General features: G+C 42.5%; 1 protein-coding gene across 4 annotated transcripts in view; it reads left to right on the top strand.

Moving 5' to 3' along the window:
- The window catches only part of Msra (methionine sulfoxide reductase A), a 244,881-nt gene that overhangs the window by 20,204 nt on the left and 197,804 nt on the right, over positions 1-26,873 (top strand). Inside the window, exon 1 of one of the 4 annotated variants that reach the window (XM_090353687.1) lies at positions 5,051-5,123. The exons of 2 other annotated variants lie outside the window; for them this stretch is intronic. In XM_090353687.1, coding sequence (XP_090209813.1) covers positions 5,111-5,123 — 13 coding nt within the window. In that variant the 5' untranslated portion in view covers positions 5,051-5,110. Of the gene's footprint in view, positions 1-5,050; positions 5,124-6,955; positions 7,019-26,873 lie in introns of those variants that run through there. One more of the 4 variants, XM_090353686.1, reaches the window with a different exon arrangement.

Genomic DNA, 26,873 nt, shown 5'->3' on the forward strand with positions numbered 1-26,873 from the left:
TATAGTTTTCAGGTGGACTGTTAGGAGATACACGAGGCCTTAAGTGAGGAGACTGAATGCAGTGGGATTGTGGCTTTCTAAGAAAATAGACACTTGAGGTACCATGTTTCATCTGGTAGGGGATGCCCTGTGTGCCTGAGTCTTTTGTGTGTGTGTACGCGGGGCTGGGGGGTGTCCCTTCCAGCAGGAAGGCCATCATTAGATGTATTATTTATAAATGAGTCTGGGGGCCGAGAGCATGGCCTAGAGGTAGAGTGCTTGTCTAGCATGCATGAAGCTCTGGGTTCATTTCCTCAGTACCACTTATGTAGAAAAAGCCAGAAGTGGTGCTGTAGCTCAAGTGATAGAGGGCTATCCTTGAGAAAGCTTAAAGGACAGTGCCCATGCCCTGAGTTCAAGCACCAGAACTGGCAAAAAAAAGTTTGGCATCCAGACATAAAGTTATTTGGGATGTTTAATTGCCACATGTAGTGATTTTTATGATTTTTTTGTAATGATTCCTACTTTTACTCCATTTTGACTGTGAAACACATTCTATATGTGTTTTAGCCTGATAACCGTGTGCTGGAGAATGTGTATTCTGTGCTATTGCATGGAATGTCTAGTAGATGTATGTTGGGATATGATATATGTATATGATGAATTGACTCATTATTGTAAAAGTCCTATACATATATTATGAATTGACTCATTTATTATTGTAAAAGTCCTCCTTTGATTCTGTCCAATTTTATCTTCAAGTCTAGTTCGGCTACTATTAGGTCAAACATTCCAGCTCTTCTTTGTCCATTACTTTGATGGTATATATCTTTTGCATCCTTTTTGGCTTATTTGTATCTTGGAATCTAAACCATATCACTTTTAGATGGCATATCTTGAGATTGTTTTTTTAGTCCATTCTGCTAACCTCTGCCTTTGAATCAAGTCCTTAATTAACTTAAATTTAACGAAATTTGCTGATGAGGTAGGATTTAGTCCTGCAGTTTGGCTATTTTCTCTTTCTTACTACTTTCTTGTTCATGTTTCTGAGGAACAAACCCAGCGCCTTGCCCTTTCTATGTCCTTGATGTATTCCCACTCTGCATTAGTATAACCACTAAGCTATACCTCTAGCCCCTGCTTTGCATTTCCCATATTTCTTGGTCCTTTTCTTCTGTTACTGACTTCTTTGTGGTAAATGAATGTCTTCTAACATCTTAATTCCTTTGTCATTTCTCTTATTGTACACATTTGAACTTGTTAACTGATCTCTAGAGCAGTTACTATTTTATTTATAACAGAATTATTCAGGCCAGTGCCAGCCTAATTTCAATAGTATGCAAAATTTTTGCTCCTACGCATCTCTCTTCTGATCCTCCTTTACCCTCTACTGTCACAAATTACGTCATTATACATGATGTGGTCCTCAACATTTATAACATTAGGCAGAAAGTTATAAACAAAAGTGTATTTATATATCATGTTACCATTTACTTCTGTAATGAGTTTTCCTTTTAGTCTGTTTCTTCTGTAGATTTGAGTTACTGTGTAGTGTCCTTTCATATCAGCACAAAAGAAAAGTTTATTTTTTTATTAAATACATATTTAAGTATTAAAAGCAATTCTAGAGCTATTTGAAGTATATGGCAAGAATGTATGTGGATTATATTCAAGTACTGTCTATAAGGGACTTGTGCATTACTGATTTTGGTGTCCATAGGGCTTCTTGGAACCAAACCGTCATTGCTACTGAGGGTCAACCAGGTATCATTCATAATGAATTCTTTGTATTTTCCACTTTTTTGTGATTAGGCATTTTGATGCACAAAGGCTTACGTTTTGATGAATTCTAATTCATCTTATGTTCTTGGTGTTTCTCATACTCTTGGTATCATATCTAATAATCTATTGTAAAATCTAAGCCCATCATATTTAACCCATTGCTGCCTTCAAAGAGTTTTATTAGTTCATCTCTCATATTTAATCTTTCTTGACTGATTGTGTGTGTGAGTTCTGGGGCTTGAACACTGTCTTTGAGTTTCTGTGCCCAAGTCTTAGTGTTCTACCTCTTGAGCCACAGCTCTACTTATGGCACATTGTTGGTTAACTGCAGATAAGTCTGAGACTTTCTTGTAGAGGCTGGCTTTGGACTGCAGTCCTCAGATCTCAGCCTTCTGAGTAGCTAGGATTATAGGCATGAGCCTGTAGTGCCTGGCTGTTGGTTGATTTTTTTTGTTCTAATTTTTGTATATGGTATGAAGTAGATGTTTGAATTCCTCTGTGGGTGGGTGTGTATCCGTATCCAATTGTTCCAGTACCATTTGGAAACTAATCTTTTTCTCATTGAATGGCCTTAGTTCCTTTGTCAAAATTTAATTGTCCATACCTTCTGTATTCTAATTGACTTCCTTTGTCTGTGGGTGTATTTTGTGCCAGTATGATGCTGCTTTCACAACTTGAGTTTTGAAGTAAGTCTTCATGTCAGAAAGTGCAAACATTCTGTTCTTTGCATTTATGCTTATAATTTTAAACTGATATTGGTAAGTGGTGTGAGAAAGGGGTTCTTTTCTATGAGGGAAAGATAGATCTCCATCTAGTTGTGCCATAATTGGTTGAAGGATGTGCTTTGTAGTTGACGTGGGTTTGATTTGTTACTGCCTTAATCAGAACCCTTGAATTGTCTCCAGAGAGAGCTCCTTCACACAGTTATCAGAATCACCTCCCACTTTCTCCACTGTCAGGATACATTATATTTTATGGCTTCCTGCTGGCACTCATAAGTTTGGCTGGGCTTGGGACAAGAAACACCAGAGAAAAATCTCTTTACCGTGTATTAAGGGAAGGAATGTATGTGATGAGTTTTGTTATTTGTTTTAAAATGTATCTATGAATATCTTGACTCCATTTTCACAAAACAGTTGTACCGAGAGTGGACAAGTGGTTTATTTTTGTTTTTCTTTTGCTTGGTTTGGGACTTGCACTCAGGGCCTATGTTCTTTCCTAACTTTCTTGCTTACCGGTGAAGTAATACCACTTGAGTTGTATCTCCAGTCTGGCATTTTTGCCAGGATTATATGAATCATTGCAAAACTGGTTGACAACTTGATTGCTTTTTAGTACTTTGAATGTTTTATCCCACTGCTTTCTGGCCTCCACGGTTTCCAAACAGCAGTCATTTGTGAGTCTTATGGAAGCCTTCTTTACAGATGAATCGCTTCTCTCACTGCTTTTAAGCTTCTCTCGTCGTCTTTGTCTAGTAACAGTTGGATTATGAATTTGAAACCTGAAATATTGCCATATTCCTTATCTGGAAGGGTAGCATAGGACAATTGTCTGAGGGCTTTAATGTTCATGATGTAGCTGTGGCATTTCTCTAATTTGTCAACTTTGTGATTTAGTAATATGCATGATTTTTCATTATATTTCATACTTTTTAGAACTTCAGAGAGGTTTTTATATGATCAGTTCCCATTGTGCATTCACTTAATAGATGTATTGTACACCTGCCTTTGAAAGGCTTTCAGCTTTCCTGGTTAAGTGACACAAGGTCTTGTCTGTGGTGACTGACTTTATTTGATTGGCAAGTAACTATTATGCAATTAGGATGAAGGTGGACTTTGCATATAAACTAAATATTTTGGGAACACACAGGGGAGAAAGTCACTGATTTCCTATCTGGGAAGTGAGTAAAGTGAGGACTATATGGATTAAACAATTTAAGACCATGATTTGTCTGAATTAGAAGGCGGCAGATCCATGCTAGGACTCAACAGTTGTGGATTCTTTCAATGAAACCATAGTGATCCTAGCATGAGACTGTTTTCTATTTGGAAGCACAGGGGTAACAATGTTTTCTTAGACCAGGTAAACTTTTGAAGTACAGACTGGCTAGTTTGCTTCAAAATGTATATGCACCAAAAATAAAAATAGTAATTTTTAACTGATAGGAATTTAGTAAACAAATGACTGTAGAAACTTCAGGTGTCAAAATAGACCATTTCACTAAATCAACCTTTAGGTTTTTTCTTTCCATTTTAATTGGTATTTGTGTTCTGAAAAGAGCTCTCTTCACTTCATCACTAGTAAACTTTTTCATAGGTATAGTTTCCTTAAAAATAAAGTGACTGCTTAATCAGAACTGTGTTCATTCCCCATAGGATAAAGCCTGACTTATTTTGGGGTATATAGTTTTAATTTTAATCTGCATGCTTCCTTTCTATTCTCCCATGATTCTTTGCAGCAGGACAAGGCAAGGCAAATCTTATAAAAAGAAATACAGTATGTAGTGCTTATTAAAGTTGCATACATCTCCTCTCACAGGAGAATTCTGATTTAGTGCAGGTTGTGCATATGTCACATATGGACATTCTGGGGAACAGATTCCTTATCGCTGAGCAGTGAATGGCTCCTGGTTCTCCGTTATTGCTCCGGGAACACTTTAGTAACGATTGTGAAAGGTAGGATACCATGAAATCTGTAAGGTAATTTGGCAGAAGCCAGTGCTGTTGGTGCCAGGATTTGGGTACCGTACCACAGTTTCCTGTTTTCAAATGTATTAATTGATCCGCAAAGGACATCTTTTGCAGACAAGAATTCAGACAGACTGGCACAGCCTGGACCTCCGCCAAGACTGCTCGGAAGGTTGCCATACTGGGAGAAAAGGAGTGAGAGAAAGAGGGAGAGAGAGGCAGAGAGAGAGAGCTGAGGGAAGAAAAAAAGGCAAGCTTGGCACAGCTCAGTCAAATCAGCTTCTTTTGTCTGCTTTCTCGGCTTGAGCTTCAGGAAAGAAAACCGTCCTGGGGTATAGAAAAAACTCAGAACTTTTTGGTTTTCAAACTTACAAGGCTTTTTAAGTCTCTGAGGCTATTTGAAAGTGTTGGTACATACAATGACGTTTAGTCACCAGAATTAAGGGAAATAAAAGCCTTTTTCAAAATGAAGCTTCCACAGTGTCTATGCATTTGGGAAATACTGTATTTGATTTTTTGCATATATGATTATACCATGAGACAGGATTCATATAGAAGATGGCAAGGTAAATTTCTATTTAGAGAGAATTTAAATTTTCTGCAAAATAAAGTTTGCTCATCAATACAAACCTGCTTCCAAATCAAATCAGACATCCTTCGGAATGTGTTCAGAACGTAAGTTTTTAGACTTTATTTTATTTTATTTCCCATTTGTAGATATTAAGTTTTCAAGCAGGCTTTTTGAGATTTTATGCAACCCAGCTAGGAAGTCAGAATCAAAGTTGCTTTATCCATGTGTTTAAGAAAACGTTTTCTTAAAGCAACAGCTTTTCTTTCTGTTGGCTGCTTCATACTGTCCTAAACTGCAACCCCCAGCAATTAGTGACAGCACTGAAGACCAGAAAGGCAAGCCGAAGACACCAGACTTCGCTTGAAGGGCAAACAAGAAATGTGAGCTCGGTCATTATTTTTTTGTGTATCTTTGCTCGGAACCATTTTTGGGAGGTAGGTGGGGAGGCGGGTGAGTAGGTGTCTATGTCTAAAGATTATTCGATTAGTGAATTCTCATTGTGAGAGGAAATGATCAAAGGTAATTTCTATGATGTTGGCAGAAGTGGCCGGGAGTGGTAGAGAATAGAAATTTAAATCTTTTGGAGAGGAAGTTGTGAGCTGTGTTTGAAATGGAGAAAAATTTGATTATTTTGTAGTTGATTAGGTTGTGTAATTCAACGGTTACTACAGCCTGGTTCTTTCAAGATGATTTAAATAAAGGAAAACCTAGAAAGTCAATCAAATTTTTAAAAAACAAATCTTCCTAATGTTTTGCTTAAGATAGATACTTTCTGACTAATATCTTAACACAGAACACTATCTTAGGCCTGGTTATGCTTGGATTGTCCTAGTTATGATCTTAAAAATCAGCAGTATGTAGAGATTAACTGGAAGGCATGTATTTTTGTGGACCTCCCTCACTGTCAGTAAGGGCTCTTTTTGTAAAAGAGGGGGTGTGCGTTGTAAGAGCAGATGATGTCTTTCTGTATTTTTTTTTGTCTTATGTTCTGAGAGGACACTGGAAATTATATATATTCACCTAGGACTAATCACTTTGGGCAGTACAAAAGACTGCTTCAGATCTCTGCTTTTGCTTTGAGTATATAATTATTAATTTGTTAATCCTTTGACAGAAACAAATTGTCCATTGCTTTCTATTAATGCGCACTTCAAATGATCACTTGTTTAAGACTGTTTTTATAAAATTATAGTGACACACCAGCAATCCTGAAGATGGCATTTAATGTACAAGTATGATTTTAAAGCTATGAGAGCTAATACAAGTGTTTGGATAGTTAAGCTGAAATATTTTCTCCCACCTTATTTATTACTAATCAACATTTTACTCTTCAGTAAAATGAAATCATTAGTGTTGGTGTAGCTTGCCAAAAGGACAACCTTTGTTTAGTGAGCCCCTTGATCCACTACCTCGCTGACTCCTGAAATGGACGCCACGCCACGCCAGACAGGTTGATAGGCACTGAGAAGGGAAGGGTTGTGGAGCCGAGCGCAGACTACTCCTGACCGCGCTAAGAACAACAGAGGAAACAAAAGGAAATTTCAGTCAATAAGCCAAATTAGATCTATTTTCCTACTGACCACCTTGTTATCGTTGATGTTTATTTCCTGAGCATTTCATATAGCTTTTATCATTTAGGATGGATACATCTACAGCTTATTTAATTTACGACCATTTTCCTTCAGATTCAAAGAACTATTTGCTAGCTTATACCTTAACTTCTTTGCAGCGATCTTAGTAAGAACAAACTGGATCCAAATTATTTTATATTCAATTAATTTGTAACGGTATAATCAAAAGTTGGCAAGTTAAAAAGCATCTTCAGAAATAAATACTAAATTTTTCCATGCTGGTGAAACTATTTTTTATAGCGTAATTACCTAAGCTTTGATGAATATTAGCTTTTTTAAACTGAGTTTCTTACCAACACACTGTTGCTGGCCTACTTGTTACACATCTTAAACAAGAAAAGTTGTTAAGATGAACGTTTTTAATGGCGGTAAGAACACTTCTTTGCACAACTTGGTTTTTGAAAGATCTCATTAAGAAATAGTGCTAGTTATATTTTTCCAAAACAATTATCTTTAACAGAATGTATGCTTTAGACCTTTTATACTGAAAACATATCGACATTCATTATTCACAATTTCTATGGTAATAATACTATTTTATTTCTTAAAGTATCCAAATACCTGTGGCTTGATTGTGAATGTATTCACAATATTCAATGTAGCTTGACGTGTATAATATTTAAAACTTACAAATTATCTTTAATGACGTAAGAGGTTTCAATTCAACCTGTCAGTTTATAAATATAAAGCATCTTAATCAATGACTTACATATATTTTGAAGTAAAATTAGAGCAGAAATGGATTAATATTTAACTGCTACTTGATGTTTGTCACTAAGTCTAATTTTGATGTAGATTCCTGAACTTAGATGTGTACTGTTGTATAAACAAATATAAATTCCTCAGGGAGCTTTTGTCCAACATTTTATAAGTATTTGCTCATTCATTTTTTTTCAATAAATATTTGAGTGCCCGTTTTACTATGCTAATATTTTACTGATGAAATTATTTTGTATAACAGAGGAAAAAAAGGAAGTCACATATATGGATAAAGAGAGAATAGATTAAAAATGAAGCTCAAAAATCCAGGATAGTGGGAAACAGTACAGTAATGAGGTTTATTTCAACTGATTAAAGGATGTGTACTTCTTTAAATGTTCTACAATGGAGGTAAATCAGGCGGTTAGTGGTAGTCCGTACAGCTATAGAAATTTTTTTTTTTTTTACCAGTGTTTGGGGTTGGCCAGAGCACTTTGGTGGTTCAAGTCTTCTCTAGCAGACAAAAATTTAAATGCTGCAGGAAACAAATTAAATAAGGAAGCTTGATGTATTGCTTTATGGCGAAATTTACCCTTATTAAAGTAGGTGTCATTGAACTTTCAAGAAGACAGTTGCAACATTAGAAAATGCTTGGCTGTTTATGAGATTTTGTTTGTTTCCTTTTTTATTATTAAAGGAGATGGGGAAGCCAATCAGGCATGGCCTCTCACAGGAAGTGTGCTAGAGGGCGTATGTGTTGGAAAAGCCAGTCAGCACCCTGTTTTTATTCTCCGGGGACGAGTTCTGTCCTCCCTTCCTCCTCTGAGCCTCCTCTTCCTCTTCTTTCCTTTTTAATTTTTATTTTTCTTTAGCAGGGGTATGTGAGAATTAAACTTAGTAGCCTGACTTAAAAAACTTAATACTCAACCCTCATGGTTGAAAAACAAAAATCACTGTGCTTGTGGTGTTTTAGTTTTTTGTTTTGGTTTTTCTGGTGAACCTTTGCCTTTGCTCACCTTGCTTGCTCATGGCTAGTACTCCACCACTGGAGTCATTCCACCAACTTAGCTTTTTTTGCTGGCTTATTGGAGATGGAGGTTGTGGATTTTTTCTTCCTGGACTGGTTGAACCATGGTTTTCCAAACTTCAGCTTCCTAAGTACTGAGGTTTGCAAGTGGTGTGAGCCACCAGCACCCAGTTTACTATGCTCCTTTTTATCTTGAGTTTGTATTGCTCATTATGGGGCTAGAGGGGCAGCGTCCAGGGCCATATTCATCTGGACTCCCTTAGCATCTCCAGAGTGATCACTGGATACAATAAAAAGAGCTTACTTAGGAGGCTGAGATCTGAGGATCATGGTTCAAAGCCAGCCCAGGCACTGAAGTCCACGAGACTGTTTATCTCCAATTAACCACCAGAGAATTGAAAGTGACGCTGTGACTCCAGGGGTAGGGTGGTAGCCTTGAGCTGAAGAGCTCAGGGATAGTGCCCAGGCCCAGAGTTCAAGTACCATGAGCAACTTAAAGAGCTTGACTGGTAAACTGTGGCCCTGACCACTGGCCACCTGCCCCTTCTCCAGCTGGCTTCCATTGTATCACATTATCCCTGTCCTCCTTTGCCTAAAGGACCCAATGATTGTCTCTTAGGATGGGGCGGGGGCATGGCCTGAGGAGTTCAAAGTGTCTCTTGTGAGTATACTGGGCTGCTCGAGAACTGGGGAGAGAACTAGATGGGAGCAGGTCGTGCTGCCAGACATGGGGGCTCAAGAGTTTCCAAGATGAACGCCACGAGATGGAAACAAGAGGTTTTTCTTTGTGGTTGTTTTTAATGTACTGTGTGAGGTTATTTTTTTCTCCCTATAGTTAATCCCCTATTGCTCCTGTATTTGATTTTGGTACCTTGTATATGGGATATGTTTATCTGGATTAGGAAAGGGAAGGGGAACAGCAAAATGATGAGACAGGACACAGGGTGAACCAATGCAACAGTGATACTTACAGGACAACATGTTGGAAATGAACTTTACAACTTGAGGGACAGGTTAGGGGTAGTTAGTACAAATGAGGAAACCATAGAGCCCGTGTTTCTCTGGCTCTGGCTTACTTAATATGATTTTTCTAAATCTTTCCATTTCCTTACAATTGGGGCGATGCCATTCTTTCTGATGGCGGCATAGAATTCTAGTGTGTATAAATGTCACATTTTCTTGATCCATTCATCTACAGAGGGGCATTTGGGTTGGTTCCATATCTAACTTTGGTAAATAATGCTGCAGTGACCATGGTTGTGGTGGTAGCTTTATTATGGCCTTGTTTGTGGTCATTTGAGAAAATGCCCAAAGGTGGGATTGCTGGGTCATAGGGGAGCTCTACCTTTAGTCTTTTGAGGAACCTCCATACTGCTTTCCAGAGTGGTTGAACAAGTTGACACTCCCACCAACCGTGTAGTAGCGGTCCATTTTGGCCAGCATCTGTTGTTATTAGAGGTCTTGATAATGGCCATTCTAACTGGGGTGAGGTAGAATCTCAAAGTTGTTTTGATTTGCATTTTTTTAATGGCCAGAGATGTTATCCTGTCTTCATGTGTCATTGCCATCCTTTAAAGTAAACTAGAATGGATACTTTTGGTATTTCTGTAGATAGGTAATATAAGTCAGGTGTTATAGAGTACTTCATTGTAGTTGAAGCATTTTTCTGTGGATGGATATGTAGGTCTTTGGTGTTTGGGGTGCTGTCAGACCCCCTTCTCCTCCCACCCCTCTGACATGTGACCTCTGAGTGTGTGGGATCTCTTGGGGGAAGAAGGCCTGCTTATGAAATCGAGTTGAAGTCAGCTTTAGTCAACATTGCCAGGGCATTCTTCCACACAGGTATAACGGTTACCACCCTGTACTAGGGTAGCACTGGGTTGTCTTAACTCATTACCCTCACTGATAACTGTTGGCATCTGACCAAATTATTGCCAGCCTGATGGGCAAGAACTATATTGTTACTTTTAGCTGCATACCTGATTACTTAGGAAGATAGAACATTTCTTTGTATTGGCAATTTACATTTCTCTCTCTCTCCTCTCTTTCCTGCCAGTTCTGGGGTTGAACTTAGGGCCTGGGCACTGTCCTCGGACACTTTTTGGGTCAAAGCTAACACTCTGCCAGTTGGGCCACAGTGCTGCTGGCTTTTTCTGTATATGGGGTACTGAAGAATCAAATCCAGGGCTTCATGCGTGCTGGGTGAGCACTTTACCCCCAGGCCCTTACATTTCCTTTTCTGTATGTTCCCTGTTAATTCCCTTTCTGCATTTTAAGATGTTTTAATCTTATTAAATTATAACATGTTTTACAGTGTTAATCTTTTATTATATGAACCATACCAAAAGAATCTGAATCTTGGTATTTGAGTTCACTTTCCTGGGGTGAGTTTTATATTTTCATTTTTCAAGACAACTTGATAATACATACTTGCAGTCCATGCTTTTGAATGTGGCAGAGAGGGCTACTGGGACAAATATTTCTTTGACTGCATCAGGTTTGTATTCCCTTAATATCTAGGGGGTGGGTTTCTGATTTTCCCTGTAGGCTTTGTGGTGGAGTTATTGGAAATTGTGGGCAGATTCTTTGTTCCCAGAAGCCAATTGCCAAATCGGCGACTGTTGTGATTTTGTTTTCTGCAGACTCCTGCAACACACCGATAACGTGGGCACGTTCCTGTTGCATCAGCAGCGTGACCAAGTAGGAGTTCGCTGGCCCTTAGGAAGACTGTTCTTTTGATCTGATTACCATTATTTCTATATAGTGAATGTTCTCGGTGCAATAAGCACTTTCTCCTCTCTCTTAACTGGTAATCTTGCTAACAAAATAACTTAATTGAGAAATGCAAACTGTTGGGCAAGTGGTGGTGAGTTGTGGCTGAGGCACCAGGCGTATCTTTTGTTGTGCAATCAAGTAGCACTTATTCATTAACTTTGTTGCCATCCTGCCCCAACAAAATCCACCTAATCTCCCAAATCACTTGGCAAAGCAAAAGAACACACATAGTATACAGACAGGGCAGGGGCAGGGCATGCTATGTACTGAGTGCACATCCCTCTCCATTTCCTGCTGTGACTGCAGTATTTACTGAGGACTATAGACGTAATTATGTCTGTTATAAAGTGAGCGGTAACATATACTGTCTTTGCTCTATCGGCAGGAATCTTGTGATTAGCTGTACCCAGACTGGAGATGGTTTGCTGCAGGCAAAGGTAAAGTTCCAGGTAGAAATGGAACTACCTATGGAAGCCCAGGCTGAGCAGCCCTATGCTGCAAGGAAGCCTCTCTGACTAGATGTGGTAGGCTTGTCTTCATCCTTGCCTCACTCCTAATACTACATGTTGGCCTTCTTGTACTTACGGCTCTTAACTGCTGTGAGTGAGTCTCTGTATAGACAACAGCAGCACAGAAACCAGCAAATAGGCCTCTCATTGGCTGAGCCATTCTTCCTTCCTCTACGTGCTGAATTCTTCCCAGGACTCGGTGCCTCTGTCCCATCCCTCACTAGGGCACAGTGTGATGGGAAATCTTTCTAAAGAATGTGAAAGCAACACTATGTTGAACTACAAACTGTTTTCCTCATGTCATCTGACTGCAACTCTGAGAGACACTCACTGCAAATGAGAAAATTACAGCTCAGAAAGTAGAGCATGTGCCTGGCCTTAATAGTGACAAGACTAGGACTCAGTCTTTGGCTTCCCAATCCCCTTATTCTTACCAGTGTTTTATCCTTGTTGATTCAGTGAGCAGATCCTCACTCCTTATGCACGTAGGATATGTGTTAAGTAAATCCCAGGCCATCCATCCCACTGACGATCCTTCCTTCCTTTCTTCCATTCCATTCCATTCTTTATTCATCCATCCATTCCACTAATTTGACATCTAACTCACTTAGGGCTAAGTGGCAAGGGTACAGCCATGGACAGAAAATTCAACTCCTGTCTTCCAAAAGCTTAGTGGTATGAAGGGGAACCACAAATGAGGCAATGCAACCCAGGTGACAGCTAAGGAAGAATGGCTTAGGGCCTTTCTGTCCCCCCCCCTTCTTTTTTTCTTCTGCAGAGAGTGGGAATGAGTCACGTGATTTAGAGAATATGGGCTCTCAAAATGACTTGAAATTTTTTTTTAAATACAACATTTAGTCTAGAGTTACAAAAAAATTAGAAAGTCTGGTATTTTATAATCTTGGAGGTCATTTAGTTGGCCTCTTTGTAGCCAAGCTATATGAATCTCCTTTCTTAGCCTCAGGAAGGGCAGCTGTTGGTCTGTCTGGACAGCAGCTTCCCCCAGTAAAAACAACGCCTGGCCTGGAGCCTCCGACTCACAGTACCCACCCACACACAGTCTTCCATCTACCTCGTAATGCTTTAGTGCGGCCATATCTGGAGAAAAGCATTTAAAAGGAACAAGGAAAAGCTGGAGGAGTAAAGGAAAGGGGAGGACAGAGGAGGAGCAGGGGGAGGTGAGAGGGAGGAAGGGGAAGGGAGAAGAAGAAAAAGAAAACCACAGAAACCCAATATGCTGTTTAAATAAAGAAAAAGCGATTTTTACTTCCAGGAGAGCGTTTGCCATTTTCCTAATGCTTATTCTCCTTCCGAGAGCTCATTATGGAGTGAGTGTGACAGTAGTTTACTGTGGTGAGCGTGCCTTGTCTGGGCCAGGGGATGAATTAGAGCCCTGATAAAGGCCAGAGCAGCGGGCAGAACTGCACCTAAATTATCCCAGGTGGTTGTTGAGCTATTCTACTTTTTAAAAAAAGACCTCCAGAGAGCATCCCTAGTCTCTTCCAGCTTCCCTTTTCAGTGTTTAATAACCTTTGCTGTCAGGAAATTCTTCCTCATATTTAACCCAGTTTTCCCTTGGTTCACTTCAACCCCATTTCTCGTGTTGTCCTTGGCAGTGACAGAATAGTGGGTCATTATCTTCTTGATAATATTCTTAATGTTCTTGAAGGGGGTCGGGCGGGCACCCCGAGGCCTCTACTTCTGCGTCCCTGGCCTCCCTCACTCCTTCTTTCCAAGGTCCTGTTGGAACTATAATCTTTCTGGATCTAATATTATATCAGGCCTATCTTGAGAGAGCCGTTGGTTCTATTTTTTACTCCACGGAGCAGATCTTTTTATCCTTGTGCTTGCACTTGACTCATTCAGTTTAACTGCTGTTTACCTAAATGCCGGGACCATTCTGTGAGGAGTGCCTGACTCTGCTGCCTCTCACAGCCGTGGCCCCATGACACAAGCACTGGAACTGCTGGTTCTTTTTCCATGGAATTGTTTCTTCTTGATTTACTTGGGTGCCCAGAGAATTTCTGTAGATCCCATTCTTACAGAGTTATGCTACCATCATGCTCTCATGCTGTCTCGGCTAGTTTTTAGGTTACTAGGCCTCTCACATGCTGGGCAAGCATAGCTTCTCCTTAATTCATCTTATAAATGCCTCAAGGCGTCTTGGCATGTGTACTTTGCGATTGGTGAACCAGTTGGTTTCCTATCAGCTTCTCTCTGAGTCTCTTGATGGACTTTGATTTGGTCCTTGTGTCTCCCCAAGCCCCGATCAGTTACCTGACTCACTGTCAACTCCATGTCTGTGGGTTGTCATATGAGTCATGGGGTAATTGTTTCATTTTTAAAAATCAATTTTATTTTGTTTCTTTTGGTTTCTGTCTCTCCACTCCTTTTGCCTAAATATAAAGGAGCACAGAGCTTTCGCCTGGCTGCCAAGCTACCAGCAGATGAAATGGAAGTCTATTTATAACTGGTCTCTGATGGGTTTTCTTCCTACCTGTGCTTTGCTTCATCAGCAGGTGCGCTGAGCAGATGGAGGAGGCTTTGAATTGTTTTCGGTTCAATTAGATCAGCTCTTCAGGTTCAGACCAGTTCTTTCCCTTCTTCACTTAGTTTCTTCCTCTTGGCTTGAAAATTGTTGAGCACAGCAAAACCCAAATGTAAGTCCAGGAGAGAAGATGGATATAGCCTTTAAAAGAAATACTTTGGCAAGGAAAAACACTTGATGTCATAGGATAAATCAGTTTTAACCCTTTTCTTCTTTAGGGATGAGTTTGAATGGAATTGAAAGAATAATCAGAGCATTACAGTGCTAAGAACATAAGTGCTTTCTTTGTTCCTTAGGATGCATTTCTTAGTATTAGAACATCTACATTTTGATACTGTTATATTGTCCTTGGAGAAATAGTTGGTCTGTCGTGGCTCCATTTAGATGATGATTTTTTTTTTGTACTGGCCATGGGACTTGAACATTTTGCTTTTGTTCCCCCAGCATTGTCAAATGATTGAGTTAATATCTATTTGAAGCTGGGTCTTATCAAGCAAAATTTGATCTATTTTACATATTTATAGTTCAAAATAGAATGAGCAGCTTTTAATTGTCCCCTATTTTGTTCATTTCTTGATTATCTCTGGATTTATTTACGTTGGTCCTGGAGCTAGAACTCAAGGTCTGGGTGTTATCCCTGAGCATTTTTGCATGGTGCTATACTCTGCTTGAGCCAAGTGGCCACTTCTGTCGGCTTTTTTTTTCTTTTTAAGTTTATTGGATATGAGTCTCACAAACTTTCCTGCCCGTTCTGACTTCAAACTTTAGATCGCAGCCCCCTGAGCAGCTTGAATTGTACTTGTGAACGATCACTCCCAGTTTCTAGGTGGCATTTTGAAGGGTGTGGATTTGTGGTATGTTCTGTAGCCTCCATCCTCATTTATTAGCTGTCAGGATTCATATGGAGGAAGGTGTCTGAGGTCCCAGACTTGCCCTGTCAGCCTCTGTGTTGGTGGAAGGGGGAGAGCACTTCTCACCACCTCAGTGTCTACAGACTGAATTCTCTGGTGTGGGTTTCTGGATTGAGAGGATGGCTTAAATGTTGTCTGGGAAAGCCAGACAGGGCCTTCCTGTCTCTCCACAGAGTCTGTGTCAACAGCCTTTATCCACCATCACAGTGAATGTCTCACTTAGTCACAGGAGCCTCACCTGGGCTGTCTTTGGTAAGCTATTTTACTGAACTGTGATACTGCGATCTCTCTTCCTATTACTTTCATCAGTAGATCTTCTATTTACCTTTTAGGTCACCTGGCACAAAATGTGATTCCCACACGTGACAGTCTTTCATATATTGGAACAATGTCCTTCTCTATCCAAGCATTTCTGTACAACATGGCCTAGTGCCGTAGTTCTGCCTAGACTGGCCCCAGCTTGGCCAGCTTTTTGTTATATTTTGTCTTGTGCAGACTAGCAAGCCTGGGGCATTGCTGTCTCGGTCCATCTTATACTCCATTGAAACAGGCAGAATGTTCCTGGCTGAGATGGATTGACTTTGATCCATAGCATCTGGCTTCAGCCATTTCCTGAGACCCTCTACATGGCAGAGTGGTGGTGTCACGTGGGTGCATGGAGATCCATGTTCAAGAGGCCACCGGGAATGCTAATATGGCCTCTAAACAGGACTCTACTCCTCCCTCCCCCACCACTGCCACCTGCTTCTGCCGATGCAGTCTCTCCCCTGGGGCCACCTCATGTTATTACCTCCTGAGGAAGTCAGGAATGAAGAAGGACCTCTGGCAGCTCCATTGTGGTTTGTCCCTTTCTGCTCCCATCCGTCCCCCCGTTCCCCCCCCCCCCCCCCCCCCCCCGGCAGCACGGTCATGGGAGGAGTGTTAAAAGGGCTTCACAGAGCATAAACACAGCCTACCTCGTGCCCAGGGGAAGGCCTGGGAGGGATGCTCAGTGCACAGGTAGTGCTGGACTTAGGCGTGCACCAGGAGCTGGCTGTTCAATGAAGAACTGCACCAGGAGCTGCTTTTCCACATCGCTGGCACAATTGTCAAAAGCTACCATGCCACAGAGGGACAGATTTCTTCTCTCAGAGCTTCCTCATGGGTCCTGTCTGAACTACTATTCTGGAACTAAGCCTTGGCCTTAACTAGCCTTTAACACTGTGTTATATTCCTGAGCTCTCTTAGAGTACTCCTTCCCTCCCCCCTTTCTCCTTTTCTCTCCTAGACAAATAATTGCCTTATATAGATCCAGCTATAATTATCTTTACCAAAATATTCATTTAATAGATTTTGTTTGCCAGGTTCTATGGTTAGAACTGGTGATGTAGTTGAGAATAAAACCATTCAGATCTCTGTTCTGAATGTGTGTATAATATATCACTACAAATTGTAAAGTTAAAGTGCACAGTACTATGAGAATGTATTACTGAGCTACTAGCACATGCCATGTGCTTTGTTGAGTACTAGGATTGGACAGGGAGACATGCTGAGAAGGAAGAGAGCTTTAGTGCAGTCTTATCAGAGGCCTCAAGAGCGAGGTGCACTGAGCTAGAAATACACAATGACACAGGGTGCCAGCACGATCAACCTGATGTGGCAACACGCAGACATCTGGACTGAATCTTGAGTGATAAGTAGAGTTAGGCCAGGTATAGGAACCTAAAGATGGAGTGGCAAAACTGCAAGCTAGTTGTAAGCTAATCATGTGGGCTGGAGCAGAGCTGGAACACAGGGCCGGGCATGGATGGGGATTGAGACTTGGCTGGAGGAAGTCGAGGCAGCTCAGTGGCAGGAAGAAACACAGAAAACTTTGTAAACCTTTGAGAATATCAGTGGAGCCAGTGTGGGGCCACATGACTGTACAAGCTTGTTCCCACTGGGCTGGAGAAAGAGATCGGGAGGGCATTTGGGAGGTGTGATCTCAGACTATGGGTGTCACATGCGAGTGTTAGGATAGTTTCACGTCCAGACTTACTGGATGGGCCAGATAGGAATTTATTGGGGAAAAAATCCAAATGTTTCCTGTCAAAAGAGAAGCTTTAATTATGATGGAGAAAGGTTTGTCATCCCTGATTGTTTAAAATCACATAGATGTGGCAGTCAGTGAGTGTTACCTGCCACAACATAAGACCAGTGTCACTCTAGAAAAAGCTTAAATTCCATCCAGCAGGAGCAGAATAGGCACCAGTCGAAGGTATCTGCAGGATTTTAGTGAGCTTCTGATCGATTATTTCCACCGGATTTTAACTGTGCCCATGGCCGATGCTGGTTGCTAGTGGCTGGCAAATCTTGTACGTGTGCAGTGTGTTTTCTGGGTCTGCATTCCTACATTGGAGTGTTCTTCTTACCCTCTTGTCCAGAGAGTAGCCAGGATTCCAGTCACCAGGGTGTGCTCTGCCTGTGAGATTTAACAGGCTAAATGCTTTTGGCTAATAGGCTGACTATATACCTGTTTGCCTCTGTAATTTGTACACTTACCAGAGTCTATTGTATGTGTTCCAAACCTTTTTATGTCCGTTGTAACAGTTCCTAAATTTGCACAATTTAATTACACATTAGGTAAACCAATGAGACAAAAAATGGCACAAAAACTTATTTGCATTGAAATTATGCCCTGCATTTTGGAAAACCAAAGCTTAATAAAGGGAATTCACTGGAAAATGCCACTGGGATAGGTTTGGGCACAGTAAGGCCCAAACCATCTAGATGGTTTCTAGATTTTTCTGTGAGGTGGGTGTAAGAAATGAGATGAGGGCTGGGAGTGTGGCCTAGTGGTTAAAGTGTTTGCCTAGCATGCACGAAGACCCAGGTTCGATTCCTCAGTACCACATACATAGAAAAAGCCAGAAGTGGTGCTGAGGCTCAAGTGGTAGAGCTCTAGCCTTGAGAAAACCCAAGGACAGTGCTCAGGCCCTGAGTTCAAGCCTGGGACTGCCCCCACCCCCCCCCAAAAAAAAAGATAAGGGAGCTTGAGGATGATAAAGAAGATTTAAGAAAGATGAGGTAGAGAGCTGTGAGGGGCTTGTTGGAGGCCTGAAGTACCTCTGGGTGGCACTGAGATAGGCTAGAGGTTGGTGACCATGACTGCCACTACATGCATGTGGTAACGGGAGCGTCACCTGAGCACATTGACCAGGCTGGGGTGGAGGGAGGAAGCGAGGTGCTCAGGGAAGCCTGGCCTTGTGGGGGTAAATGTGGCAAAACTTCAGAGGGAGAGAGGTACGGAGGTTAGGGAACAGTTATTGAGAAGTGATGTGAGCCTTTTGGCTGCAACAGCCATGTTCTGCAATTCACCAAAATGATAAACACAGGAGAGAGAGAGGCACCTGCACCACCTTTTCTAGGCTTTTAGAAATGTGGAGTTGGGCCTTTGGCCGCCACCGCCTATGGATTTGCCAGACATGCGGTATACCAAATGTCGTATACTGTGGATACCAGTAGGCGCAGGCAGCATTCTATCCGGAGGCACTCACCTGTCGCCGCGGCCAGGCCTCAGCCCAGGGTGGGCACCTGGCGTGCCATGGGGCTGTTAACACACAAGTTACCGGCAAGACTCTTGCCAAGAAAATCAATGTGTGTGTCGAACATATCAAACTCTCCGAGGGGCCAAGAAAGCTTGCTGAAACTAGAAGAAAATGATCGGAGCAAGGAGGGAGCCAAAGAGAAAGGTCCTGGATTCCATAATAGCACTGGCCAGATCTGTGAGAGCTGGTGGAGGGGACATCCCCTGCCAAGGCCATGGCAGGCGGGATTTAAAACCCAACAGATAAAGCACCTTTTATCCTAGCAACATAAACATCAATACCAGCTAGCATCACACTCCAGATAGCCTTTCCTGAGCCCTGGAACCTGGTCCTGTGAACTCGTCATGTGAGAAGCAAACGCTAGTTGACCACGCTTGAAAAGGATGTGCTTTAAATAATGAACTGGGCCAAGTGTTTTTTTCTTTTTTTTATATCATTACTGCTTCTGATAGAAAGTGCTAACAGGGAACAGAGTGGAAGCTTGATGAGGCAGAGAGCGGTCACTGTGGGGAGGTAGCAAGTGAGGCTGTCTGGGGGGGGGGGTTCATGGGCCTTGGAGCTGCAGGGGCCTTAGGAGGGGGTTCCCGCTCCTCACCCTGGGGATAAGCAACGTAGATAAGGGGTTTCAAAGCAAGGTTGAGACCACCTCAGAGGATGTCAGGATTTGGAACTGAGATGAACGTGTGGACGTTGTCAAGGTGGTCATGGGGTAAGGGAGAAGCTGAGAAGCAAAAGCTGGTGGTATGATATCAGCTCCCAAAAGACTGTTCTCTGAAGAGAGGGAGGAAATGATTTTCTGTTTTCTGATGTCTTTGAGATAATTCAGGGTTTTTCTGTTTTTGTTTTTGCCTCTTAGGTATAAAATTTGTGCTCTTCATACTTTACCTGAAGGAGCATCTCCCCACTCTACATGGGAATGTTCAGGAAAACCTAAAAATCTAAGACAGCTTTTGTTACAGTGATCCCACCTTGATATTAAATGTTTTCCTTTGTGAGACATCAGTTCATAAATAGAACAGGATGGCTGGTTAAATAGTTAAAATTATTTTATGTCACTGTGATTCTAATAGGCACTACCATTTCAAACCAAATATCTACTTATCTTTCCTGAAATTTTGCAAGAAATCCATTATTCAAAGATATAGACATGTTTTTTTCTTTTGGAGGTAGAGTTAAACATTTTTATGGATTAGATATGACTTCAGTAAAATAATTGAATTAAATTGGATGACATGAATAATTCATGACATGTAATTTCCCATCAGTTTTCATATAAAAGTAAATCTATTGGTTTGTGTGCTGGGAAAATGTATTTTATTATTTAGAGAGGTAGTGAACATTTATTGTTTTAGAAGATAATTCACCTATGATTAAATAGAGATATTAAATTGTGAGATTGAAAGCATACAGTTCAAATCCAAGAGGCTTTGATCCATTCAGCCCTTCTATCTATGGTATGAGCATGTGCTGCTGTGTGCTGTGCCCTGGTGACTTCAGAAAGGGTTTTGGAGTAGCCCTCCCCAGCTTGAGGGTAAATTCAACATTGTGCTGAAATATTTTAGGCAGCATGAAGGCTGCCAGGTGCTTCTGGGAGAAGCAGAGAGCCACTGTCTGGCTAGCTCTGTCCTTAGGTACTGAGCTCTGAGGCTCTCCATTACCTGGAAGATTGTCTTGCCTTGGCTTGCTGCTTCCTGGTTGAGGCTGAGTACCTCTTCTGTACTCAGGCTCAGTATGTCAAGACGTTGGATCCCCATTAACTTGTGGTGTGAACAGAGAGCTGGCCTGGCTTTATGTGATCTGAGTGTGGAATTGAGTGCTGCTTAGAAAAGATAGCTAGAAAACCCAGTCATGTGGGGCAGTCAGTCCTGTTCATATGAGTCATTAATTCAGTGATAGCATGGGCTGCAGGCTGAACTCTGTGTAGCCCAGGTATTAGACAGGACTTGGAAAGATTCTCATGAGGTCACTGACAAAGCTTGGAAAGGAAAGCCCAAGTAGGAAAAAGTCTTGAACCCAAGTCTTGAAAAGGAAGAGGACTGGGCTCTGTAGAATGGGGCAGGCATGAGGGTGGTGGAGAGAAGGCACCACCTGCACAGGCTATGGGCGGGGCATGAGGTGTGGTGGGAGATGAGGCTGAGCACACCCAGAGCCAGGCCTGCCACCTGCACAGGAGCTTGACCTGGATCCTGGAGGCAGGGGAGCCCTGCACGCCACTAAGTGGAAGTGCTTTGTCCCCTGGAAGTCCCAGGAGAAGTTCTTCCTCTGTAAAGCTTCGGTTGTTCATGGTATTAGTTGGTCCATAGAAATGATACATAAAAGCTAACACAGCATGTTAGCCTCTGTTGCCATTTGGTGATCGCTGGCAGGCACTGGCAGAGATGGAGGTCGGTGTATGACCTGGGCTCCTGTGTAATCGATGTGTCATTGCCTATTAGGGCACTGGTCATTTCATAACAAAACAATCTAGCAGCTCCTTCAGCTGGCTTTACCAAAAGCCATTTGACATTAGTCACTGGCATGGAGGGTCAGTTTCCTCTAGAGCCCAGCCAACTCTTGAGGCAGGCTCCATCTTCATCCATTTTTAAAAAGAAACCACAGACCATCTTGGAAGTCAGGCTGCCTCTCTTTTACATGGGGGAGGCTGCCGTGTGTGTAGGAGTCACGAGTCATGGGTAAAAGGGGCAGGAGTACCTTCTGATCATCATAATGACTGAGGGCTGTGACTGGCATCACTGGGAGGGCAGGCATCAGGAAGGATGTGGGGCAGCCCCGCCCTTGCCAAGCAGAGAGCTGCCACGCCCCCTCGTGAGAAACACTGCCATGTAGAAAAATCCTTAGCAACCAGTGAATTCGGGGCTGCTCAGAATTCTACCAACAGAGGTAACACCCATTCAGGGGAAATCAGGGCCCGTGGCTTGGCTGCCAGTATTGCTTGATGGAAATACTGAGTCTTGATTCCCACAGTAAATTTGTGTCAACCCCGACACATATGAGAATGTTATGTTCTCTTAGATCTTAGGACACCGCTCTTGCTGCTCTCTTTCCATTAGCATGCGTGAAGTAAGGGTTGTTGCTGTTTGGCTTGTTCCACTTAGACATTTTTCCCCCCACTGGGATGCTATTAGAGAAAAATTGGATTGGCTTTGTGAACAAGGCATTTCACCAGCAAAACAATCTTAGCATCACTCTGCACACACAGAGATGGCACACACAAAGAAACTTTGGAGGGGTCTTTTGATATTACACAGGGAAACTGACAGTGCCTATAATAGCACAGGGCTGGCTCTTTCACAGTGCCTTTGAAGACAGAGAAAGCAAATGACAATTCCAGCAGTTGCTAAAATATATGTATTTTTTTCAGAGGCTAGAAAGAAACAGGCATTCTTAGCAGAGTCCAGCAAATTGTCTTTGAGCCTTTGAAGGCACACAGAAAGCTAATGACACCTCAGAGGAATAGCCGTCTTAGGTTTTAGATGCCACAGATGCCAGCGATGCTAGAGCCAGGATATAAAACCGATCTTATAGGGCCTTTAAGAATGCTCTGCGTGCTTTTATTAGCAGGCTGAGTGTGGGTATAGAAATGTTAATGGTCTGTGGAGCCAGCTCAGCTTGTTTTTACAAACTACAGAGCTATAAAAGTTATCAGAAAGGGCACATGTTTTCTCTCCTTCCTTTGTCCCTTTGTTTCTTATTTATTTCCTTTTGCATGGAATGATAGAAGACCCATGTGCACAGAGGGGAGCCAGTGTCCATTTTCCCCTCCTGAGGTTTTCCTGCAACAAAGGAGAAACTTGTGCATTGCACACCCAGTGTAAAGCAAAGGCGTGGATATTTGAATGTGGCACAAATTCAATGGAAATTTAGCCATGGAAGAAATGACTTCTGGCTGATAGGTTCAGAGGGCTACTCCGAGATAAGGGGAGAGATAGTTAACTTTCCAGGTCCGTGGAGCCATGCAGGCCAGGAAGGTAAAGCAGAGCTGGCAGGGAGTTCCCTGCTGCATGCTGGTGGAGTTAAGGTCAAGAGTAATGTGAAATTGGGGCAACTAAGATTAGGAGGTATCTGGGGTACACTTTGGACCCTTCAGAACTAGAACTGACTGGCTGTTCGTGAGTGGTCTGGAGTGGTATAGTATGCCTATAGATATTTTTGAAGAAGTTGTGAGAAACTCCAGTGCCTTCCAGGCTCAAAGGACTCCTTCTGTCCCCGTGGCCTGGTGTGCTCACAGCATCGCAGGCAGCCAGCCAGCCACCCCATTGCTGTGTGTGTTCCTGAGCTGGGACAGAGTGCTGAGATGCCCAGAACAGAAGGGATATGGAGATCATTTTCCTAAGAAGTACAACCCTCGTTTCCTCTTAAGTGACTACAATAACATCTTCTATTTGATGTAATTTTCATTTAATGGAAAATCCAGTCATACTAAATGAAAGCAGTAACTGGTAAAGAGATTTGAATGATCTTCTAAACCTTTGCTATGGTTCCTTTTTGAGGTTTTTTTGGTCTCCTAATTGCTTAATAAAGGGAAAGACAGGGAAGATTGATATATGTTGTCTTCTGTCATGGGTCACAGAGTTAAACAGTTCCTGACTTGACAATAAAATGGTCCAAGTTGGTTGCTATTTTTCATCCATTTGAGTATGTTTGCAGCAAAATGACATGGTTTTGATTATTCTGGCTGCTGGAAGGTGCAGAGGAAGAGGAATCTATCCCTTCACAAAGTAAGTTCTCTCTGTTGGTTTCTCTGACATTAGTGGCACTGGGTCCTTCTTGGCTCCAGGGCTCCTACCAGGTCTCTCCCTTGTGTGTTTGTAGATGAATCTCCTGTGACATGGTCGGCCCTGATTGGCTTTCTGCTATTAAGCCTGGTCTCTCTCCCTCTCTCCCTTTCTCCCTCTCTCCCTTTTTTACTCTCTTCTTCCTCTTTCTCTCCCCTTCTCTCTTTCCCTCTCCCTTTTTCTCCCTCTCCCTCTCTGTCTCTGTCACTGTCTGTCTCTTTCCCTCTCTCTCCCTCTCCTCCCCCCCACCTTGCCAGTCCTGGGGCTTTAACTCAGGGCCTGGATGCTGTCCCTGCACTTCTTTGTGCTGAGGTCTTGGGCTCTACTACTTGAGCCACGTCTGCCTTTTTCTGAGTAGTTTATTGGAGATAAGAGTCTCATGGACTTTCCTGCCTGGGTTGGCTTCTAACTGTGATCCTCAGATCTCAGCCTCCTGAGTAGCTAGGATTATAGTTGTGCCTGGATTTTCTCAGAACTCTTGATCTTCCTACCTAAGTCTCACAAGGGATGGTATTATAGGCCTATGCCACCACGCCTGGCTCAGGTGTACATTTTGAGCAGGTTTTCTTTGAATTATCTCAGAAGCAGTGAGGGTAGATGGAGGTAAGTGGCACAGGAATTGTGACTGCTGAGTGCTATACGTTCTCTGACCATTCTTTGACATTATTATGACATGTGTTAGAAAGAGGATAGCCTATGGGGCCTGGCTCCTGGGCTCCCTACCAGGCAGGTGCTAAGTCCCTAACCAGGCCCTGTCCCTGTTTTGGGTCCTGACAAGGACATGCCTGGCTCCCAGACCTTCCTCTCAGGACACTCCTAGCAGTATCTTACATCGTGCTAATCTGGGTTCAAACCTCTACTCCGCTGCTTCCAGATCCATCCAAAGCTGGGTTTCTAGCGTCTCTAAAGATGGCAAGGCTGTGCCACAGGGCTAGCATTTGGCTTCAGAGACGATGATGGTGGCATAGGGTTCGCTGGTCCTAGAGCACTCGGGGAATAGGGCAGCTCTTATAATCATGATGCGATGAGCTAAATCTCACCCGGTCTACTTCTTGACTCCCTGGTCTACCTTTTCACATCCTGACTTTGCAGAGCTTCTGTGGGATAAATGATAAAAGACCTTTTCTGGGCCATCATGGAGCCAGCGTGGGGCTTGCTGCACACGCACCTCTCAGACCAACTCATTGCTGCAGAGTGGGTTTTTTTTGGGGGGGGGTGGGTGGGTTGTGGTATTTATGTGACCAGGACCTCAGACTTGTTGGGCAGGCTCTCTATTTGTATCGTGTCTTCAGTACTTCATGCTCTAGTTATTTTTAGGGTAGGATCTTACATTTACAACAGGACCCAGCCCACACCTGGGTGGTAGCTCTTCTATTTATGGCCCCTTTGTGGCTGGGCTGACGGTGTGTTCCATTCTGCCCAGCTTTTTATTGTCTGAGACAAGAGCTCAAGAACTTTGTGCCGGGCTGGCCTTGCACCACAGTCCCTTGGATCTCTTGCTCCTGAGTAGCTAGGATTACAGACAAGGGCCCTTGTGCCTGGTTCAGCATGGTGATTTAAGATTATACCTGTGCCAGTGTTACTCTTGGGTGTGGTGACTATCCATACCTGTCACTGTTGTCTGACAGTGAGGACTCTGGGGTCATAAGACTTATTGTCTTGCATGGCTTGGGTCGCAGTCTGTTCGCAGGTTCAGGCCAATGACATTTCATGGTAGGCTGACATGACTGTATGTTTTTGCCTGGCCTGTGTGCCTGACCTGTGTAGAGATGGAAGAGCAAGGGGTTCTGGAAGAAAACCTTTTCCTCTGGCAGAAAATAGCAGCTAAACAAATGTTTGAAAAATGTCTGCGATGAACAGACTCAAATTCTTTGTTTAAAAATGTCATTACATATTCTGTTTAAATGCTGTGCTCTGACTGTAGTGTGGGCTTTCTAAGAAATCTGCCCCAGAGAACTCTTGCTGGTGTCTTCTGTACCCCGGGTAGGTTAAGAAGGAACTGTTGCCAAGGGAACCAAGAGAGGAACTTAAATGTGTAAATCTGGCACTGCATTTAAATTTTGTGGAACATCTAACCTCTTTGCCTTAAGGTGGAGAGGAAAATGGAGCAGAAATTAGAGCAGTCAAAGATTAATGAGATGGTACCCTCCCTTTAGAACTTGATGCTTAACCTCCAGTGTTCGTATTTCACACTTTCAAAGCACAACCCTCTTTCTCTCTTCAATAGGTTTAGAGAAGCTCTTTCCGAGGCATTCCAGGCCATGTCCTTGGTCAGAGCAGTGTCCCCCACTAGGAAGGAGGGGACTCTTTGCTTCAGAGAGAGGCTGAGTGATAAGAGGAAAGGTTTTGTTTTGTTTTTGTTGGTGGTGTTATTTTGGGCAGGGGGACCTTGGGGCTTGAACTTGGGGCCAGAGCACTATCTCTCAGCTTTTTTTGCTTAAGGCTAGAATTCTACCACTTGAACCATAGCTCCACTTTTGGCTTTTTGAGTAGTTTATTGGGGATGAGTCTCACGGATTTTCTTGTATGAGTTGGCGTTGAACTGTGATCCTTGGATCTCAGCTTCCTGAGTAACTAGGATTCTAGGTGTGAGCCATCAGAACCTAGCTGATTCTGCATTTTAACAGTTGAAGTCCATGTCTCTAAAGTAACAAAAGAATGTGTTTTTCCCCCTCTGTTCTATGTTACGTAGGAAGAATTTCATTGTGTTGTAGAACAATAGAATCATATTATCAATAGATAATATTCAGGATTTCAGTTACAATGAGATATAACTGATACACTGGGCACTGTGTCAGGTGTTTATATACATTGTCAAACTTAAACTTATACTTTGGTAAGACAATGGCACCATCCATCCCCCCAGCCTGTGTACACAGCAGCACAGTGTCAATTGACGACAAGATCTGGTGTATTTATATGTCCCTGTGCTGGCAGACTCAGGTTGAACCATATGAAATTACCGTTTTTTTTTTTTCTCTTGTGTGAGTCAAGAGGGCCAGATATTGACTCTTTCATGTGGTTCCACCCAGCATGTGTCTGGTCTATGTAAAGTGGCAGACATGGTTCTGGAATTTCACCCATCACATACTTCACAGGCCAAAAGCTACGTAGGATTTTTCATGAAGACATGATAAACCATGCACAAAGATAAAATCTTCAGATGTTTTATCTGATAATCACAGAAGGGAAGTGCCAAGTGGATACCCAGGGATTGTGTGGCTGTGCTGCCAGGCTTAACAGCAGCTGGGTCGTGGGGGATAAAGGTTAGGAAGCTAGGCCCTAACCTGCTTTAAGGTATTAGGCCATCAAAGCAACTTGAACAACCTCTTGATAGACTCGTGGGGTTAGGCAAATCCTGGAGCTGCAGGCAGAGGAAATTTCTGCCATGCTGTGGCAGTCCTAGGGCTTGA

The sequence above is a fragment of the Megascapheus bottae genome, chromosome 20 (assembly GCF_031878675.1).
Source record: "Megascapheus bottae isolate mThoBot1 chromosome 20, mThoBot2.hap1, whole genome shotgun sequence".
In the NCBI taxonomy this organism is placed as follows: Eukaryota; Metazoa; Chordata; class Mammalia; order Rodentia; family Geomyidae; genus Megascapheus; species Megascapheus bottae.